Source organism: Tigriopus californicus, chromosome 3 (assembly GCF_007210705.1).
Source record: "Tigriopus californicus strain San Diego chromosome 3, Tcal_SD_v2.1, whole genome shotgun sequence".
NCBI classification, from domain to species: domain Eukaryota; kingdom Metazoa; phylum Arthropoda; class Copepoda; order Harpacticoida; family Harpacticidae; genus Tigriopus; species Tigriopus californicus.
This window is the reverse complement of record NC_081442.1, coordinates 9,556,761-9,574,213: the sequence shown is the minus strand read 5'-3', so window position 1 is coordinate 9,574,213 and position 17,453 is coordinate 9,556,761. Positions and strand designations below refer to the sequence as shown.

The window sequence follows — 17,453 nt, the reverse complement described above, 5'->3', positions numbered from 1 at the left end:
AAATTTATCGAATGCATTTTGCAAGCGAAAGGGGTCTGAAGTTGGGACTGCCAGATATGATTGTATCAAAAACTTAAGGTCACGCTTCGAGGGTCAATGGAAGCGCCAGTTAAAGATCCCTCACTGCTTTGTGTGCAGCATTCGCTTCAATTTAGGCATGGAACTTTCGTGTGCCCAACCGAACAACTACATCCGCCTCCATCTTCTAAAGGACTCACAACTAGCCCAGTAACAATTGTAGTTGTGCTCACCGATGTAAACCTACATTTCTCAACCATTTAATCCCGCAGGCAAGACGGGCTTCACAATTTGATGCGTACACATGAAGTATTTGTGTCTTTGGAGTCGTGCTACTACAAAAGACTAGCATGGCAGTGTGACCGAAAAAAGACGCACAGGGACAGGTGGTTGGCAATGGAAATTGGAAAATTCATCCACCCCCTGCCGAGAGTTCTCCAAGCGAAGAGAAAAGCATCTTGACACCCATCACAAGAAAGATGAAAACGAAAGGAATTAAAAGGGAATCGCTGCGAGTTCTCACTTTCCTAGTATGCAAATTAACAAGACGGTGAATGTGGGGGCAAGTTCAGGCACACTGAGAAAATTATTATTTGAAAAGTCTCGGAGACTCTAAAGGTGGCACAAAGAAAGCAACTAGATGCCTTATCAGTGATAAGTTATCACTGAGTTTGAAAATTCTCCTTTACAAACTCAAAGGATAAGCGTGTTATTCCCAGCTTCAAGAACGCTCAAAACTATATAATGTTAAGACTAATGAAAGTTTTACTTCAAGCTGTGAAAGCAAATATGATTTGGTTCGCTTTCAAAGAGACAAATTTTGTCATTTGATTATGAGGTGCTAATATTTGTCAGTGTTAAAGATCAGTCAACTTGAAAATCACCCATGTTCTGGGCCACAGAATACTGAAGACGTCCAAAAAAGTGCGTAGAGGGGTCGGGTTTTTGTATTTACGGTATGTTTTTTGGCGGGGGATCTGTCGCCCAAAAAATCAGTTGGAATACCTTAAAGAGAGTTACGAATACTTCCAGCGTTTTTCTGCTCCAACTTCTCCTTTAGTTGGGGAAGTGCAGTTTTGTAGCTGGTTCCTTCTCGAGGAAGATAATTCATAACCATATCTTCCGATCTCTTGTTGTCCCAATGACCCACTTTTCCCGTTTCGTGTCCGACAAGTCCAAATGTGTCCAGTTCATTTTGGTCTCGAAATACCATCATATCGTTGCCTCTTTGGTGACCCGTGTATTGAATTCATAGCTACATGATAGTCTTCTAAGGAACGAGAGAAAAGCCGAAAATTTGCACTAGATCATTCATGATACGCCCAAGTGGTGCAATTTATGGCCAAGAGGCACTAATGGCCGCCCTTATTCACTCCATACATTGGGATTGGAACGCTCCTTTCATGTCCAAACTTTCCAATGAGGTTATTGTTGTTTGTGTCCCGATTAAAAGCCCAGTCATCGAATTTCGATCACTTGCGATCAAATGTCGGTGTATTTTTAAATGAGATTCAGTCTAGCCTTGAGTGCCCTACTTAAAAGGGGAAAGAGATGAAATCCATTTATGTATCCAATAGCCACTTCTGGTTGGTTACAGATTGGTCTAAAACTCATGAATTCCAAGAATCGTTGTGATATGGAGGGAAACCCCCAGCAATGTCATAAACGCGATTTCAGTATTTTGTTGGTGTACTTTAGCTCCTTCGATTCGCTTCAGCAATTGGAATTGAGCCTTGAAAAGACGAGCTTGTTCGATCAGTCAGGAAGCTTGTGGTTAGATTTTGACGTCTACATTCTTGGAGCGAGGTGAGATCGTATTGTACGTATCAATCCTATCGACGGGTAACGAGTCTCAGGTCAGTCGATGACTTTGAAATGAGCCAAATCGAACTTTCAGAACTCTCTGTATTTAGACATGAAGAATCCCGCGTATCTCCGTAATTAATGAGCCCATCAAGGGGCTTCAAGACATTCCAACAGGTTGCCAATTCTTGGACGTTTTTCTTCTCTCACTCTCGATTACTTGTTTTTTGCTCGCTATTCCCATCCTATCTTTTGCAGTCACTACGTAGCTCCATATATAAGAACCACCTATATTGTTCTTTTCTGACGTGGTTCTTTAGTTCTGGAGCGAGAAGATAATTCTTGACGTGGTGTCATTGTAGGTGGGTTTGCAATAAAACCGCGCCAAGGAAGATTATCATACCGCCTTTCGCCAAAAACAAGTTATCGAGCACAATAAACTTGACGGCAATGGAAATGGAAATGGTCATGACTTTCAGTTTCACTTATGCATTACCCGTATACACACACACTGACGGGCTTCATTCTGATCTCCATACCTGGCCAAACGAACAATCAACGGCTCTTACTGTGGTATTTAGTCCATTCTTTGCACAAGTCCAGCTATCTTGGTTTTAAATAGGGTCTCGTATAAAACGAGGATGTCTAACTGATCTAAGTTTAAACAAACATTCAGTTTTCCTTTATAAATCTGCTATCTGTTCCCCAGTGACATTGTGGCTAAGACACATAAAAAATATAAAACACGTTAAAAGTGAAATCAAGGCTAAGGCCAAACCCTCCCCACTTTCTTCAATTGAAAGGGTTTTAAAAGTGATCTTTTGACCTCCTTTATTTTGTTCACCCATTCAGGAAGACCGACTTAAGGTTTCATTTGTTTCCGTTATGTGCTCGTACGAACAAGTTGTGGCGAGGGTGAAAAAGAGAGCCCTTGCTTAAATTTATTTATGGATGTTTCTGAAAATGCCTTAAGAGACGTTGTAAAACGCAAGACTTAAGAGGAAGTTAATGACCTGACTCCTCGGCTTGCCTTTTTGGAAACTTACCCAATCTCATTATGAATACCAACGAGACATTAATCAGATTAGTCAGGATACGCCGTATATGATAGTTCACATCTATGCACCGTATGTGCGAGTATGTTACGAAAATAAGGTCTTGACTTTTGTGGCTTATTATGCTAATGACCCGAGTCAGGGGTCGTTGATATCACCCCTAATGCTCTTACATCATCACAAAAATGGGCGGAAAATTTCTTTTCTACCTGAGTCGTGAGGTTTTCTCTTTGTTTTAATTCCCTCAATATTAGATATGCCCTGGTGGGTGAGAATTCCTCAAATGAGTAACCCCAAGATTGACCCTTCACTTTTCCCAGCGGGTGTCTGTGCTTGAGAGGTTAGAATCTTCTCACCAGTATTGTCGACTCACCAAAACCTGTAGATTAATTCCTTCAGTTTAGAGCTTCCTGACGATGACGCTTCAAATACTGATGACAAAGTTAGGCTACCGTTTTCAGACAGGAAAGTACGTTTGATGAGGGTAATGAATCTATGTCAATGGGAATCAAGATTTCATTGCCTCCCAAACCATCCCCCAATTGGTTCATTTTGTAGCAAAGTAGAGGGTGGCAAAGAAAGATTCTCCACTTTCCTTCCAAACCTCTGAGGCACCTGAATCTCTTAAACATGTCAAACTGCCGAGACATTGGCACCCCACAAATTCGATTCGAAATAAGCGAATCGCATCCGGCGTCGCCACCTCAATCAACAAGTATCTCCATTGGAGTGGAGGCAGTGGTCTGTCTCCTGTCTGTGCACATACGATCGACTTTCGGTGTGTACCGTATCCATCCTGTGCTTGCGTTGGTTTACCTTTGCTTGCGTTGGTTTCTTCCTCATCACCGAGCTTTGGCGTCTCACAAGGAGTGGAAAAATCTCCTCTGGAGGGCGAACAGAGACACAAGAAACTGGGAGAAATTCAAGTCTCGAGGAGAACGGGACGGGGTGAAGGAGGAGGCGACAGGCGTCAGTGATTTCTTTTAATACCTCCGTAACTCTCGAGAAAGGCTCAGTTCATCCATTAACGTTGTAGCTAAAGGTTCCCGGTTTTGCACAGGAGCCCTCTAAGCCTACAACGACTTTAAGTTTTCTTGGTATCCAAGATATCTTTAACGTCCGTTTCTTGTAAACTGTGATCATGGTAAGGATAAGCAGACTCGACGACTACGTTCATAATAGGAAGCTGAGCTTTCCCTTCAGGAAAGTCGCCACCAGTTTCATTGGGATTATCGTTTTGTTTCCTCGATTCCAGAATGGTTTCAAGTTGGCGTTGACAGTCTTTGGACTAGCCCTACTCCAATCCGGATGCGAGGCAGATGCCAACTTCTTTTTCCCCAATGCTCGATCTCCCAAAGGTCGAATGGCTCGTGCCACAGCTGTTCCCGTTCCTGCAGAAGAAGGCGAACAGAGCAACATGTTGCCACAGCTTCAGATTGACACGGCAGAAGAGGATGAGACAGCCATTCTGAAATCCCTCATCGACTCTGTTCTGTATGATGATGACTCGATCATAATTGAATCACCATCGCAGGGAGAACCTATCATGTTACAAGCATCGGAGAAGGTTGGCTATCAGGAGGAGGACCCTAACAAGAAGCCAGATTCGCCCATTTTCCACATTCACAAGGCTGTCGACCCCGACGATTACATTCGCAAGCATGCCTATGAGCGACATCATGTTCCAAGAAATGTGGAGGGACGACAAGGCTTGCCTGATTTTGGATCTCAGATGCAAGCGAGTTTGGAAAACGATCCCGAGGTCAAGTTTGGGTCACTGTTGCCTCAATTGGCTGAATTTGCCAACCCCGAGCCTCCAGCGATGAATTTGCTTCAATTAAGACAAGCCGAGACTACCACTGATAACGAGGCGTCACTCACATCTCTGGACGACAATTCTTCCGACGATGAGATTCGTTGCATTCCCAAAGTGATGCAGGTAAGAATCTTTTTGCTTACTCATTGTTCTCTGACAATGACATATAGTATCAGCTTTACAAAGCAATTGCCTAGTTTCGGGATCTTCTATACCTTTTAAGGGCATTTCAGCGCAAATGAGATGTAAATGAGAAACAAAAGTAAGGAAATTTAATGACCGGTTAGCCACCGCAATTTGTCTGTCTTTCACTATGAAAGTATTTCCCCGTCAAGAAATTCAAGTGGCTCTTTTGAAGGCGCGTGACTCTTTATCTTATCAATGGTTGCGGTCTCACAATCTGAAATTACTTGTCCTCAATACAGGCCAAAACTATGAAGAGCGTTCCAAGCGTAGCTTTACCGAAGCCTGTATGTAGCTTGTTAAGGTAGTGAATGTATCATAAATGAGTTACTCCTTCCGTTGAAGTCACTGACGAGCTTCACATAAGGTAGCTCATCAATAGTTCTTGGAACCTCCCAGAAGGCTGTTGCAAATTTTAGTGAACCGTTCCACTGCTATGATTCAAACTACACACATTTCGAAGCTGTAGAATCCCTCACGAAAACACCCCAACTTGATCATTACTGTCACATACTGAAGCGACGAAAATTATAAAACCATTTGAGATAATGACGCAGATCTCATTAAATGGCATTTCCTTAATGTCGTCAGAAAACCAATGTCTAAGTCTTGAGAAAAGTTCTTGGCCAATCAGCCATGAGGACTGCTTCATCTTCTCCACTGCCACCACCACCTGAGCCAACTTCATTCACCCTTCCCTTTCTGCACCCGAGCGACAACCCCCTTCAAGCCAATGAAAGTTGTCATGGAATTTTGACATGATATCATCCACACACATACACGGAGAAACAGTACAGACAGTAACATGGAGCCCGTCACACATATTGGATCCAATCTTGTACTGGTGAGCAATCACCTGCAGATGTTTCTGGCAAAAAAAGTCTCACCCTGAGACTGCCGCTGCAAATGTTTCCACCCCGTTTTAAGTCGTCCAAAGGGGGTTGAAGTTGGTTAAATATGGTCATTAGTGGCTATATTTCCTGAACCGCAAAAAAAGCTTAATCGGAGCGTGACAACATGGGGCAAAATAGAGTTCACTTTCTCGCACTCACCGGGTTTACCCCGATCACATTTACTGTTGGATTGTAATTCTGAATTGACTCGCCATAGAATCAAGGTGCCAAGTCACTTCAACTTTCCGTTTCGATGCGATTAGAATTTGGAATTATTGACTTTTTCGTTGTGTCAACTCGCAATTCAAACTCATTTAAGGAAAGGGTATCAGCCCTTTCCCAGGAACTTAGTGACATCAAGTTAATCGATAGATGAGCCGGCGGAAACCAATTTCTGTTTTATGCGGCTGATCTGTCTCTTCCAATCCGTTTCGTTTGCCTCTCCTTCCACCTACCACCAACATTCGAATCACAGGTTGGCTTTTCAAAGTAATTTGACAACTCCAGAGATTCGAGAATCGACAGACAATTTCTCCGAAGGATGTGTTGCTGTTCAACCACCATCTTTGCGTGCATGTCTTAAACCAACTCGAGACCTTTCATTACGATCACCAAGACGGTTTTTGCCTCCCTACTTTTTTCCTTATGCAAGCACTTCCCAGAAAAAAGGTTGCAGTGCACAAACTTCTCTATTCACAATCTTCTGATCAAAATGAAACTGGTCGATGCACCAAATGAGTTGGATTACACTTTTGTCTGAATATCTCGTCCAGACTTTCCGTAAAATCTCAATTTTCTGAAAGGGAGGCACATGTGGACAACAATTGGCGTCAGCTTATTTAACGTCAACCGATGGAGGAAGTTCTCCCGCAAGAAGTGCAACGTGACTGCATTTTATGTTTGTTTTTGTTTCTTTTGACGCCGTGAGATCAGGGTGATGATTATGTTGATTATATTGTTCACGACGTTTTGCCATCATTTTTCCTTACTAATTACAGGTCGAAGAGACAGTTTATGACCGGGCCATCAAATGTCAGCACAGCTACCAAGAGAAATGTCACATGACCTACATCACAGACTACCGTTCGACCACTGAGGAGAAATGCCAGACCACATTCAAAAAGAATTGCCATATCACATTCAAACCCATGGTGAGTACCTTGTTTTGCGTGATCAAGTCAATGATCAACGTAATCTGCCTTGGGATTGAGAAATCAAAATTTGGATGTGAACATTGAGAAGGTATGTTCTGATGCAGTAGATGAGATCTCCTCGGAATTCCTGGAGATGTCGACGCATCATGGTTTATGCATGGTCTTATGTTTTGATATGCCTTTCGCTTGAGCCATTAATTTCGAGGAAATGGGTTGATTTGACAATGGGGAGGAATGAGGCTCATAAAAATTCATCGAAAGTGTCGAGTAGTGTACATTAAAAATCACGATTTAATGCCTGGAATGGACCTATCCCCGTTTTTCGTTTTTTCTGTTCCGGTTAGAAAAAGAAAGTTGTCTGGATGTAAGAGATCTCAGAGTTCTACTCTACAAAGTTAACTCATTGTGACTAGTTCTTGTCAAAGTCAAATCGAGACGAGACAGGACTCTCCTTCTTCTTTTACTTTCGGCGTTATTTTTTATGGCAACCAAAAAACCCGACAAGACGTTGGATTGTCATGCACATACGTGCTACATTCGTTTGTCTGACTCGATAGAAACTGAGGTTTATTAGTATTCAAATACAGAGGGAATCAAACCATTGACGATGACCTTAGGGCTTGAAAAAAATGAACAAGACCACATTGAGAACGAAAATAGGGGCTAATATCGTGCCCCTGTAAAGCAGCTTGCCTTAGAATAGCGTTTGTGGAGAAAAATCCAGGAAGGTAGCACATTCTGGGAAACCACAAAAAACAATCCCTCTGTGGAGTTGAGAAGGGAAATTGAATTTTCCTTTCGATTGTCTTGTGTTCCTTATGAGATGAACAATTCCAATCGTAATCTGCTCATTTCTTCTCGGTCTCAACGAGTTCGAAAGACCAACATTTGTTCAAGTGGTTTATGAGCGTTTCACTTGGCACCCAAGTGAGAATGAAGTGACCCTTGTAAACACTACATTTAATACGACATTCACTTAACAAAGCAATGCAGTTCATGAGATCATCTGATTCTTAAGAGCCTCCTCTGAACCTGTTCAAGAGCATCACTGCAACCTTTTGACTTGATCAGTAGAGTCGGTCAAAAATTGGGCCCAAAATTTCGCTTATCATTGGTATGTTTGGTGGATGAGACATCAAATTGGGTTGCACGCCCACGGGAGTCTAACCATGTGGTAGAAAGCGAATGGAATCATTTCATAGTCTCCTTATAATTGGGCACGGGTGCACAAAAAAAGCCAACTGTGATCTCAAAGCCCCTTTTCATGAACTTAATAAGCCTCTCTAATTTCTCGGGTTTTTGTTCAGATTATCATAAAAAACTAATGAGATGACGAGAAGGGTCCACTTTTTGCCCTTCCTTGGTTAACGCATGGTCTACTTCCTCTAAAAAAAAGACGCTTTAAACATGTGAGAAGCTGCCATATGGAGTGACCACCGAACTTACGTTCTTCAATGTTTTTCTTTGCTAATCGGCTTTTTAAATAGAATCATAAAGCATTTATCCTAATACAGTAGTTCCCAAAATATAATATTGATTTTATCTTGGCCAATATTTTCACTCTGTTTGTTCGGCGATGATAAAAAACCTCTAAGCTTCCTTCTGAACTGTGCAGAAAACTCGAGCGAGATCTATGCAAGCTTTCAAAGAGGTTCTCAAACCCCTCATTAGAGGACTGGATCAGAATAAGGCCCATGCAATTTAGGCCGGAACTCAATGTCATGAGGTCATTGTTGATAAATGAACCGATAGCAAAACATCAGATTTTAATAATACCCACGAGACATGGAGAGAGTGAGCATACAAATTGAAGAGATGGAGAGGGCCATCTCTAGTTTTTGACGAGAGGAAGTCATGATCTTCTTTTAGGTGGCTTTAATTGTCTTGGTGGCAACAATGTGCTTGTAGCAATGATGAATTGGTACCTGTGGCACCTTCTTCTAAACGCAACATGTGTCACCTTTTACCGCAATGACCGATCACTCTTCATCAAGATTTCAATCGCCATTCGAGCTTTTTCTTATCTTAGTCTTATCTCATTCAGAACGCTTTTTTTTCTTTTCAAAGTCACAATTGAGGGGTACCATGAACGAGAAATTTGGAATAAGCGATGGGCCTCGTCAAAAGTGAAATGTTTGGATGGCAAAAATAGTGACATCCTTTTCAGAATCTGACCTGATTTTTTCCGTCTTTGTATGAGATCTATTCTTCAGTACAACTCGGTTGGGTAGAGACCCTGGAGAATTAGCATGCCGACAACACGACACCTTGACATGAGAGAGTAGAAAGTGGCTGACATCTCCATTTCTCATGACTTTTTCTAACTTAATTGTTCGTGCTCACCAAGCTTGCTTCTCAAAAAATGCAATTAAGGCGCAAACTCAAGTTGACTCTTCACAATCAAGCATAATCAAAATGAAGCACTGAGCGAAACAATGGAGGATTCTGTTTTTATGCCGCCCTTGTCCACGCTAATTCATGATTTCCCCTCTTTTTGAGCCATTCCTTGAGATTGCTTCCCATCTTCATTGCAGCCCCTCAATGAAACCGTGAATGTTTGCCACACTCCTGTTGTCCGAAAGTGCGGCTCTGAGCCCGTAGGCCCAGAAATTTGCAGTACCCACTACGAGACGAATTGCGAGACTCAATACAAGACCTATGAAGTGGAACAAGACGAACCCGTGTGTCGCATGGAAGTCATGACAAAGTGCGAAAACGTGACCTGTAAGTAAATAAGTTATATGTTTTTCCAATACGCATCTGTCAGTGAGGTTTGAAGCCACCTACTGCGAAGCGCACTTTTCTCAATCGCCATGGTTTCTAAATGCATTTTTGACGCTATTCAACTTGCATTCGGTCTGAGAGTGCGTCTCGAAATGGGAAAATGGGTGATTGTACCGGGTAATATTTCAAATCAGGGACCTTGGAACCCTCTGTGGGAATCGACATTCAAGAATGTATTCTGGTCCATCTTGGGTTTGAGCAGATGAAGAAAAGTGAAAGTGACACCTGATGAACCGTTTGTGGGTGTCAATGCAAATTTCGAGTTCTTGAATCGACTGGTACAATTAAGCGACCAATTATTTTTGATCAAGTCTAACTGAAATGACGAATGAAGAGAAGGAATCCGTTATTGCATTCCAGGCCAGTAACTCAAATTCCATGTGACATGATCTGAAATTGGCGAAGAAAGATTTAAGAGGTTATTAATCTTGGGTTCATGATTTGATTCACTCAGACAGTCGCCGAAAAGAGCTTGTCTAGTGCTTCAAAAAGGATTCAAGCTGTGAATTTGCAGACAAAATTGAGTTCAAGGAGAAAACTTTTTAAAGGGGAGGAGGAAAAATCAAGAAGTGAAAAGTTAGTGTCTTATCTTTCCGCTTGTCTCTTTCCTTATTGACTATGTATGTGCATCCATGAGTGGCCCTTTAACAAACTTGCCTTTTTACACATTTGGCACATTCGCAGCTCGCCTCAGGAGGCAAAATATGAACACTTAACGAGATAAACATGATTGCTTTAGTGCCATTCCCCAATGATCCGTCCGTTCCCCGAAATGGCCGTCAAGATGATGGAGATGCCAACCCCGACGAATCTACCCCCGCTCCAACTCCCGAACTCGTCACCCTGGACCCCGACAATGCTCCCGATACTCAAAGCGATACTCAAAGCGATACTCAAAATGGTCCTCAAGGCATCACCGTAAGTGTTTTGCTGCTCTCTCTTTCCATTGTTTGAACAAATGTTCTCCTGTGCCGCTAAATTGAGTACTGCATTCCGAATTGAAGTGAGATTTCTTTCTTCGGTTTTGAAAGCCCGAGATGAGTTTGAGCCGAGGATCTGATGTGCTTCCACTCCATTAGCATGGAAAAACTTGCGGAAACGCGAGAAACAAACTGAAACTACCGACACACTATGAACGATTGGGCAATCATGATTGTCTAATTTCCTCACGTATATTGCATTTTGCTTGTGAGGCACTGGATTTTCTGAATGAACAATGCAGTACCATCTCCAAGGAGGTGCATCGAAAAAGAAACTGTTGGCATGCAAGGCTGACATTAAGTTGGTTTTAAATGCTAAACAGGGCTTTTTTTCTCCCCTACAGACAATGAAAAAGTTTAGGGAGGTGTACATAGATTCTTTCTTTTACACGGTCAAGCAAGTTGTCGATTGCCTTCTCTACCTGAGGCCTGTCTCTGCTCCGCCTTAGTAGACATAATTAGGCAATACTATACCTTCAACACGCGGACAACGTCTTTCGCTTTCATCGAGCTCCTTGTCTCATGCTGCCAGAAAGTGATTCTTACTCTTCATGGTGAGCATGTGCCCGGCGCTACGTATACAAGATCTGGACGACAACTGAAACAAATATTCATTCGTCACGGGGCTTGATCTTTCTAATTGTCTTGAATGAAGAAATAATCGCTGGTTTCTTGGATTGAAATCGTAGAAACAGGAGTGAAAACATCAGGATTGATTTGTACCCCGGGAAGATGTGTCCTCGGGGTGAGCACTGAAGAGTGGGTTTGTAATGGTTGTGCTGGATTGTGGTGTCAAAGGCCCCAAACAAAGAACAGAAGGGGACCAATTGAGGCATCTAAATCGATCAAAAGCATTACATACAAAACGCAGGGGTGGGAAATGTCAAGTAATTCAATGCATTAAGGGAAAGTTAATTTTATTGCTGGCAGCCATTAGAGTCATCTTTGACGAGCTTGAGCTCCAGCAATAGCTGGCATTTTCTCTCAAACTGGCATCCACGCTCTCGTTCCATCCCAAATGGTTTTATTGATGTCTCTATATACTTTATACCCCCTATAATTCCCTGAACAAAAAAATATGACCCAGATAAGGATCTCCTGAGAGCGACTTATATCAATGCAAACACGAACCATCACTTCATCGGTTGAATTAGTTCGATAAGTGGATTCACAGGTCCGAACCTGTTTATGGCATGTCGCTAGATTGGCATGTTGTCACTTAAAATGTCATTCAAATTGGTCGATGCGATCCATTCCCATGAACTGGACTTGAATCGTTACACTAAACATCTTTGGTGTTCTTGGGAATTGCTTCGACAGAAAACAACCGACTGCTTCCGATGGAATCATTGCCATTCCGGTTCAGAGAGAAACTTTTGCAACCTAAGCTGGGCTCTTCCCCTCGGCGAGAATTGAATTTTTTCCTGACTTATAATGGAGAGTGTCATGCAAAATTGAAGGAGAACCCCTCAATTGAAGTGATAACTCAGCATGCCATTATGTTTGGCCTATTTATAACAATGATAACGGGCGTTGTGACCGACAAAATCAACCACAAAGCCCAATTTGACGATGGGAGGTCGAGGAGGTAATGATGAGGCCTCATGGACAAGATTCATCACGTCGATTCGATACGATTGGTTCGGTTCATACCAATTCGAAGACGACAGAAGCAACACTAAAGTCACTCTCACACCACTATATAGTAGTACCTATGTACACTCGCGATCTCCCAATTGGATACAAACCGCATTATTGCCATGTAGCCGTCTGACTTTTCACCTTTCGAGCTGAAATTGGTGTATGAGTGGACGGGGGCTTTGTTGGCCGAAATTGGCCCACATCTTTGGCATTCAAACAAGGGAAAGAAATCGATTTCAGATTAATGACGCCCTACGCTAATTAACGCGTTGCTTTGATGGCGATTCTTCATCAAAAGCTGTTGTGACCGGTTGACTATTCTTTATTCATTCAGGTTGACCAAAGATGCGAGGAATGGCCAGTTCAAAAATGTACCCTTGAGAAGAAGACCGTGAAGAAGGTGCATCCCGACACTCAATGCCGAAAGATCCCTCGGGAGGTGTGTGTGCCCAATAACTGTGCTTTGGTTCAAGCCGACGAGATTTGCCGTGATGAGGTCCGAATGCAAGTCCAAAATGTTCCTGAGGAGGAATGCGAGCTCCAACCCGAGGAGAACTGCCACATGGAAGCCGTTTTGGTGCCAAGGTAAGATCCTTCAAAATCAAATATTTGGGCCGTCCGGGTATTCAATCTTGTTCTAATATGGATGCAGTCCTTAATAGGAGGGCGTGCTGGCCTAATTATCCAGGCCTCGCTCAAGCCTTTCTCTGATTGCCTCGCAATGATGATGTTCATGACGTTTACAGGGACACTGTCAGAGACAAAATAGCGAGTGCCAAAGTGTAATTTTGGCAATCATCAATCAACCCCCTTTCATGGTTGTCATCATCAGACTAGCAAACGAGTAGTTCCTGTCGGGGCGTTTTGCATTTGATTCCCCTCAATCCTCACTTGGAGAAGTTTCAGGTTCATTCGTTGATCATTGTACGAAACCCTGGCCGTGGCTTTTATCTTTGGAAGAAAAAGAATCATCACCATGTTTGAACCACGGGCAGAGATGATGAGTTTTCGAGCGGCAATTTGATAATTTCCTGCCCGAAGGAAGATCCGAAAATCTCATCAGTGTATGTTCGTGTCATTAAATGATGATTGCCTTGGCTCCATCTTTGGCTCTCTTTGTGTCTATGCTTCCATCCACAGTAGGATGAGTCCAGGTGTTTTTAAGGCCAAATCGGAGAGCGTTGAAATCACTTGCCGACATTCCTGGCTCATTCTTTAAAATGGCCAAGAGTCTCCTCTCTCCATTGATCTTTTGTTGTGATCTTCACTCATTTTATCCGAAGGAAAGAAGGAATGAGATGTCTTCTTCATAACTACCATCCAGCTTGTCGATCAAACCAGAGGGGTACCCCAACTTATTTGGGGCCCTTTGTTTTCACTAATGACTTGAGATACTGATGTCTTCTGACGAGGGCAAACCAGCCAAATTTCCCGCAGGTTAAAAGTAGGTCAAATCGTTCCCACTGAAAACAATGGTCCCCAGATCTTCTGCCTCCTCACTTGAAACAAGATAAATTTAACCATCCGGTAGGTAAGAACCTAAGAGGGTAGGTTGGTGCTTTTGTTGCTTCATAAGATTAAGCGAAAGTCAAACTTCTCCGGTGCCATTGACATCTTGGCCTCGTTTTGTGGTCTTTCATATTCATGCATTTGAATGGAGAACGGATACACTATCTGCTCATCTCTTTCTACCTTTTCCCTTCAAAGTAAGCTTGAAAAGAGGCTTTTTTGCAACGAGTAGAATGTCTCAAAGACTCGTGTTTAAAAGCTGGAACTTGGTCTGTGGGAGACGACAAGCGGCATAATTTTATGCAAATACTCATGTCAACGGATATCGTCTGTGTATGAATTGCAAGTTACAAATTGGCAAACAAGCGGGATTCCCATGTGGGAGATTCATCAGCATACGCGAGGAAACTCGGAATCAAATAAAATTGAAGAGCACAAAAACTACGACAATTTCCTCTCTCCCTCTCAGTTTCTTTCACTTTTTCCCCCTTTGGATGTGTTTGTTCAAACTGTTTCAGCGTTTCCGAACGGTAGTGTGTCATTACTGATGTAATGATTGTTTCATCAATCACGTCCACATTTGTAAAAACATATCGTGATAGTTTCTTGTTTTCTCCTCGATCCAATATCGAAGTGAGGGAAATTCAGCGCTTATTTCTCTGGATCTGTTTGAAGACATTGGCAAATATGACGATTGGCTTGGTTGACATGCGATAGTCAGAGTCTCTTCTTTGGTGTGTCGGTCTGTCGGTGGTCCTCTTCTCGACGCACTCAAAATAATTGGCATACTCAAGGAAATTGCCAATCGGCGATGATCGAAGTTCCCCCAATACTTGATAGGTTTACGGTTTACGGTCTACGAGTTAGCTAGGCTGCCAACTCATTATCCACTAGACTCCATGAAGACTTCCGAAAATGGATCATTGACCTCTTACGTATTTGTATGCAATGCCGATAAAGGAGCGGTACGCTTACGGATGCCTTCTTTGTTACAGATTGGTGCCCCAAAACAATTGCGTCAAGGTCCCCAAGGAGATATGCGTGAACACCAAGAAGAATCCACGACGAGTGAAGAAGCCTGTGATCAAGGAGTGGTGCTACAGACCCAAGGATATCCTCGAAAACCCCGGAGTTCTTCCCGCCGGAATTTTCGAAGCGGACAATACCGATGGCACCAACAATAATGTCAACTTCTAGAATGGCATAAGTGCGCGAGCATTTCGAAAATCCGTGAACGCTGTGAAATGCTTTTAGTTCTTCCAATTGTTACAAATTGTTCAACCCTACAAACAACTTAGCCGATTTCGTTTTTCCTTGGTATGGTAAGTGTCAAGGTTCCCACCCGCCCAACCTTGTGTGTCTAGAGAACCGAAATAAATGATCAAAATTGTTTCGAAACTGGTCAAGGCATCCTCATTGTAACATTAATTATTGCATATCATGCGTACACATCAAAGCCAAGGAATTTTCCGGGAATCGATCATCAAGAATCATGGAGAACTAGAATCACAGGAATGTCTTAATGCAGCATTGGGTGGTTCAACATTGGTAGTGGTGTGACTGTGGATGGACATTCCAGACCTTATTCGGTCTGCCATCTTAAGGCCGCGCCACCGCCCGATTGATCCGCCTCTCGCTCTCGGCGTTCAAGTTCCTCCCGTTTAGCCAATTTGGCTTGAACCGCGTGAGGATCTTTGACACCTCGGGAATCGGATTCTTCCATGCGGCGCTGTGCAGCGGCTGCGGCTCTTTGGCGTCTTTCCTCCTACAAGGAAACAAATAACCTCGAATGAATTGAAGAGTGTAGCTAATCGTAAAGAAGAAAGAGTTCTGACTAGACAGGAGTGGCTGATGTGGTCAAAGTTAAAGTAACTACACGCTCAATGACCTCCAAGGAGATGGGTTCCTTGGGATGCAAGATTAGTTCTTGAATTCAGAGTGCTAAATCGTATTTATTTCGTAAGAAGTCGATCACGGCACTTGTTGAGCTCAGCGTATTGAATATGCGACGATCATATCGCGAAAACGCCCGATCACACATATAGGACAAATGGTGATGAAAACATGGGAAGGGCGTGCCAGTGCCTAACGAAAGACGAATCCAGTCTTGGACGCACTCAGCGGGTGTCTCCAGGTGCCCGTGGAACATGGCCGGGTTCTCTAGGATGCCACGGGCCGTCATGACTCCGTTTATGCCCGTGTATTCCCGAATTCGTTGAGCATCTGCCAAGCTCTTCACATCGCCATTGGCAATCACGGGCACTCGCAGCGACTGTTTAACATCGCGAATCACGTCCAAATTTACGGGCTGACACCGCTGTTCACGGGTACGCCCGTGAATGGTAATGAATGCCGCACCCGCCGCCTCCATTTGCCGGCAAAAGTCCACTGTCTGTCGGGTATCCTTATGAATGCGAATCTTCACCGACACGGGCAGGTCCGGATTGCGGGCCCGCGTTTGACGAATTAAATCGGCCACAAATTCAGGTTTGTGAATCAAACACGCGCCAATGCCTTCTTTTAAGGCCCAGCCTTGCGGACACCCGCAATTCAGATCTACCCCATCGCAAAAAGGTCGCACTAAGGACGCAGCGGCCACAAAGTCGTCCACCTGATTGGCGGCAAACTGTACGATCAAAGGCCGGTCTTGAGCATTGGTGGTAAACTCCACATCTCGAGCTCGAGCCGATCGACTGAACGAATCGGCCAGCAGCATGGGCGTAAAGGCCAAATCCACGCCATAATCTCGAACCAATTGACGAAAGGCCAATTTGGAATAGCGCACCATGGGCGCGCAAATGTACACGCAACGGTCAGTCTGACTTTCAAAGACTTCCATGATGCGGGAACTCGGGTGTTGGTCAAGATCAGGGCTCAATGAGGGGTTTAGTTACTCACGGGCGTCACGTTCAAAGCCGCACTCTCCTCCGAGGAATCACCGCAAAGCCCGCAACAATTACCCATTTTGGGATGGGATCGTGTCTGAAAAAAGCAGAGCTGATCAAGGGGGAACTAGGCTTGTCTGCGGGTTGGTTACTTACCAATCAGTCAAGGCAAATGAGTCTGGAGATTTTACAACGAATCGAAATAGGAGCTCGATCGAAATAATCTAAGGCCTTCTGAACGTTCTGAAGTTCTAATCAAAACATTGCATTCAGAGGGTGACCCGGCGGCAGTTCATTCGCGACAATCGCGAAAATTGGTTGATTTGAACCCCCAATGGAATTGAACAAACCCTCGGCATCATAAGGTAAATGAGATTGTTCGCGACTTTTTACGCGTCGAGGGAGGTAATGAGTGCAAAAAAATTGCAAGTATGATACTGTGAGAAGTAAAGGAAATTCATTAAAAAAAAAAATAGCACGGCGCCCTGATTTTGGGCATTTTGTGGAGGGATTTGTTAGACTTGTATGACAGCCAGATTGATGTAGGCATAGACTGAATTTGTCATTTATTTCAATTTGCCGGTTTGTTGAAGAAAACAGTACTCTAATATTGGGCTCAGATATTTGCGCAGTGACTGAACCACACCAAAAATGATTTTTTCTGATTCTTGAACCACAACTCAGTCGATAGTTGACAATTCAATTCGATCACTCCCCCCTCAGATTTCAAGA

The 17,453-nt window shown here is 43.4% G+C and overlaps 2 protein-coding genes across 2 annotated transcripts; one reads left to right on the top strand and one right to left on the bottom strand.

Annotated features, from left to right (window-relative positions):
• The first annotated feature begins 3,882 nt into the window (after nt 1-3,882).
• On the top strand, nt 3,883-15,232 carry LOC131877386 (uncharacterized). Its single transcript, XM_059223033.1, has 7 exons — nt 3,883-4,020; nt 4,132-4,815; nt 6,767-6,919; nt 9,457-9,646; nt 10,446-10,624; nt 12,662-12,912; nt 14,832-15,232. The coding sequence occupies exons 1-7, from the start codon at nt 4,018-4,020 to the stop codon at nt 15,031-15,033; spliced, it is 1,662 nt and encodes a 553-aa protein (XP_059079016.1). The 5' UTR covers nt 3,883-4,017; the 3' UTR covers nt 15,034-15,232.
• A 536-nt stretch (nt 15,233-15,768) lies between these two features.
• Nucleotides 15,769-16,962, bottom strand: LOC131877395 (tRNA-dihydrouridine(20a/20b) synthase [NAD(P)+]-like). The gene is made up of 2 exons (XM_059223043.1): nt 16,878-16,962; nt 15,769-16,818 (listed from the first exon to the last, which is right to left on the bottom strand). Exon 2 carries the CDS (start codon nt 16,673-16,675, stop codon nt 15,770-15,772), a length of 906 nt encoding a protein of 301 aa, XP_059079026.1. The 5' UTR covers nt 16,676-16,818; nt 16,878-16,962; the 3' UTR covers nt 15,769.
• Nucleotides 16,963-17,453: the final 491 nt, after the last annotated feature.

Coding starts and splice junctions, on each gene's coding strand:
- LOC131877386 (XM_059223033.1), top strand. Junction 4,816..6,766: donor GCATTCCCAAAGTGATGCAG/GTAAGAATCTTT, acceptor TACTAATTACAG/GTCGAAGAGACAGTTTATGA. Junction 12,913..14,831: donor GAAGCCGTTTTGGTGCCAAG/GTAAGATCCTTC, acceptor TCTTTGTTACAG/ATTGGTGCCCCAAAACAATT.
- LOC131877395 (XM_059223043.1), bottom strand. CDS start 16,675: ATGGAAGTCTTTGAAAGTCAGACTGACCGTTGCGTGTACATTTGCGCG.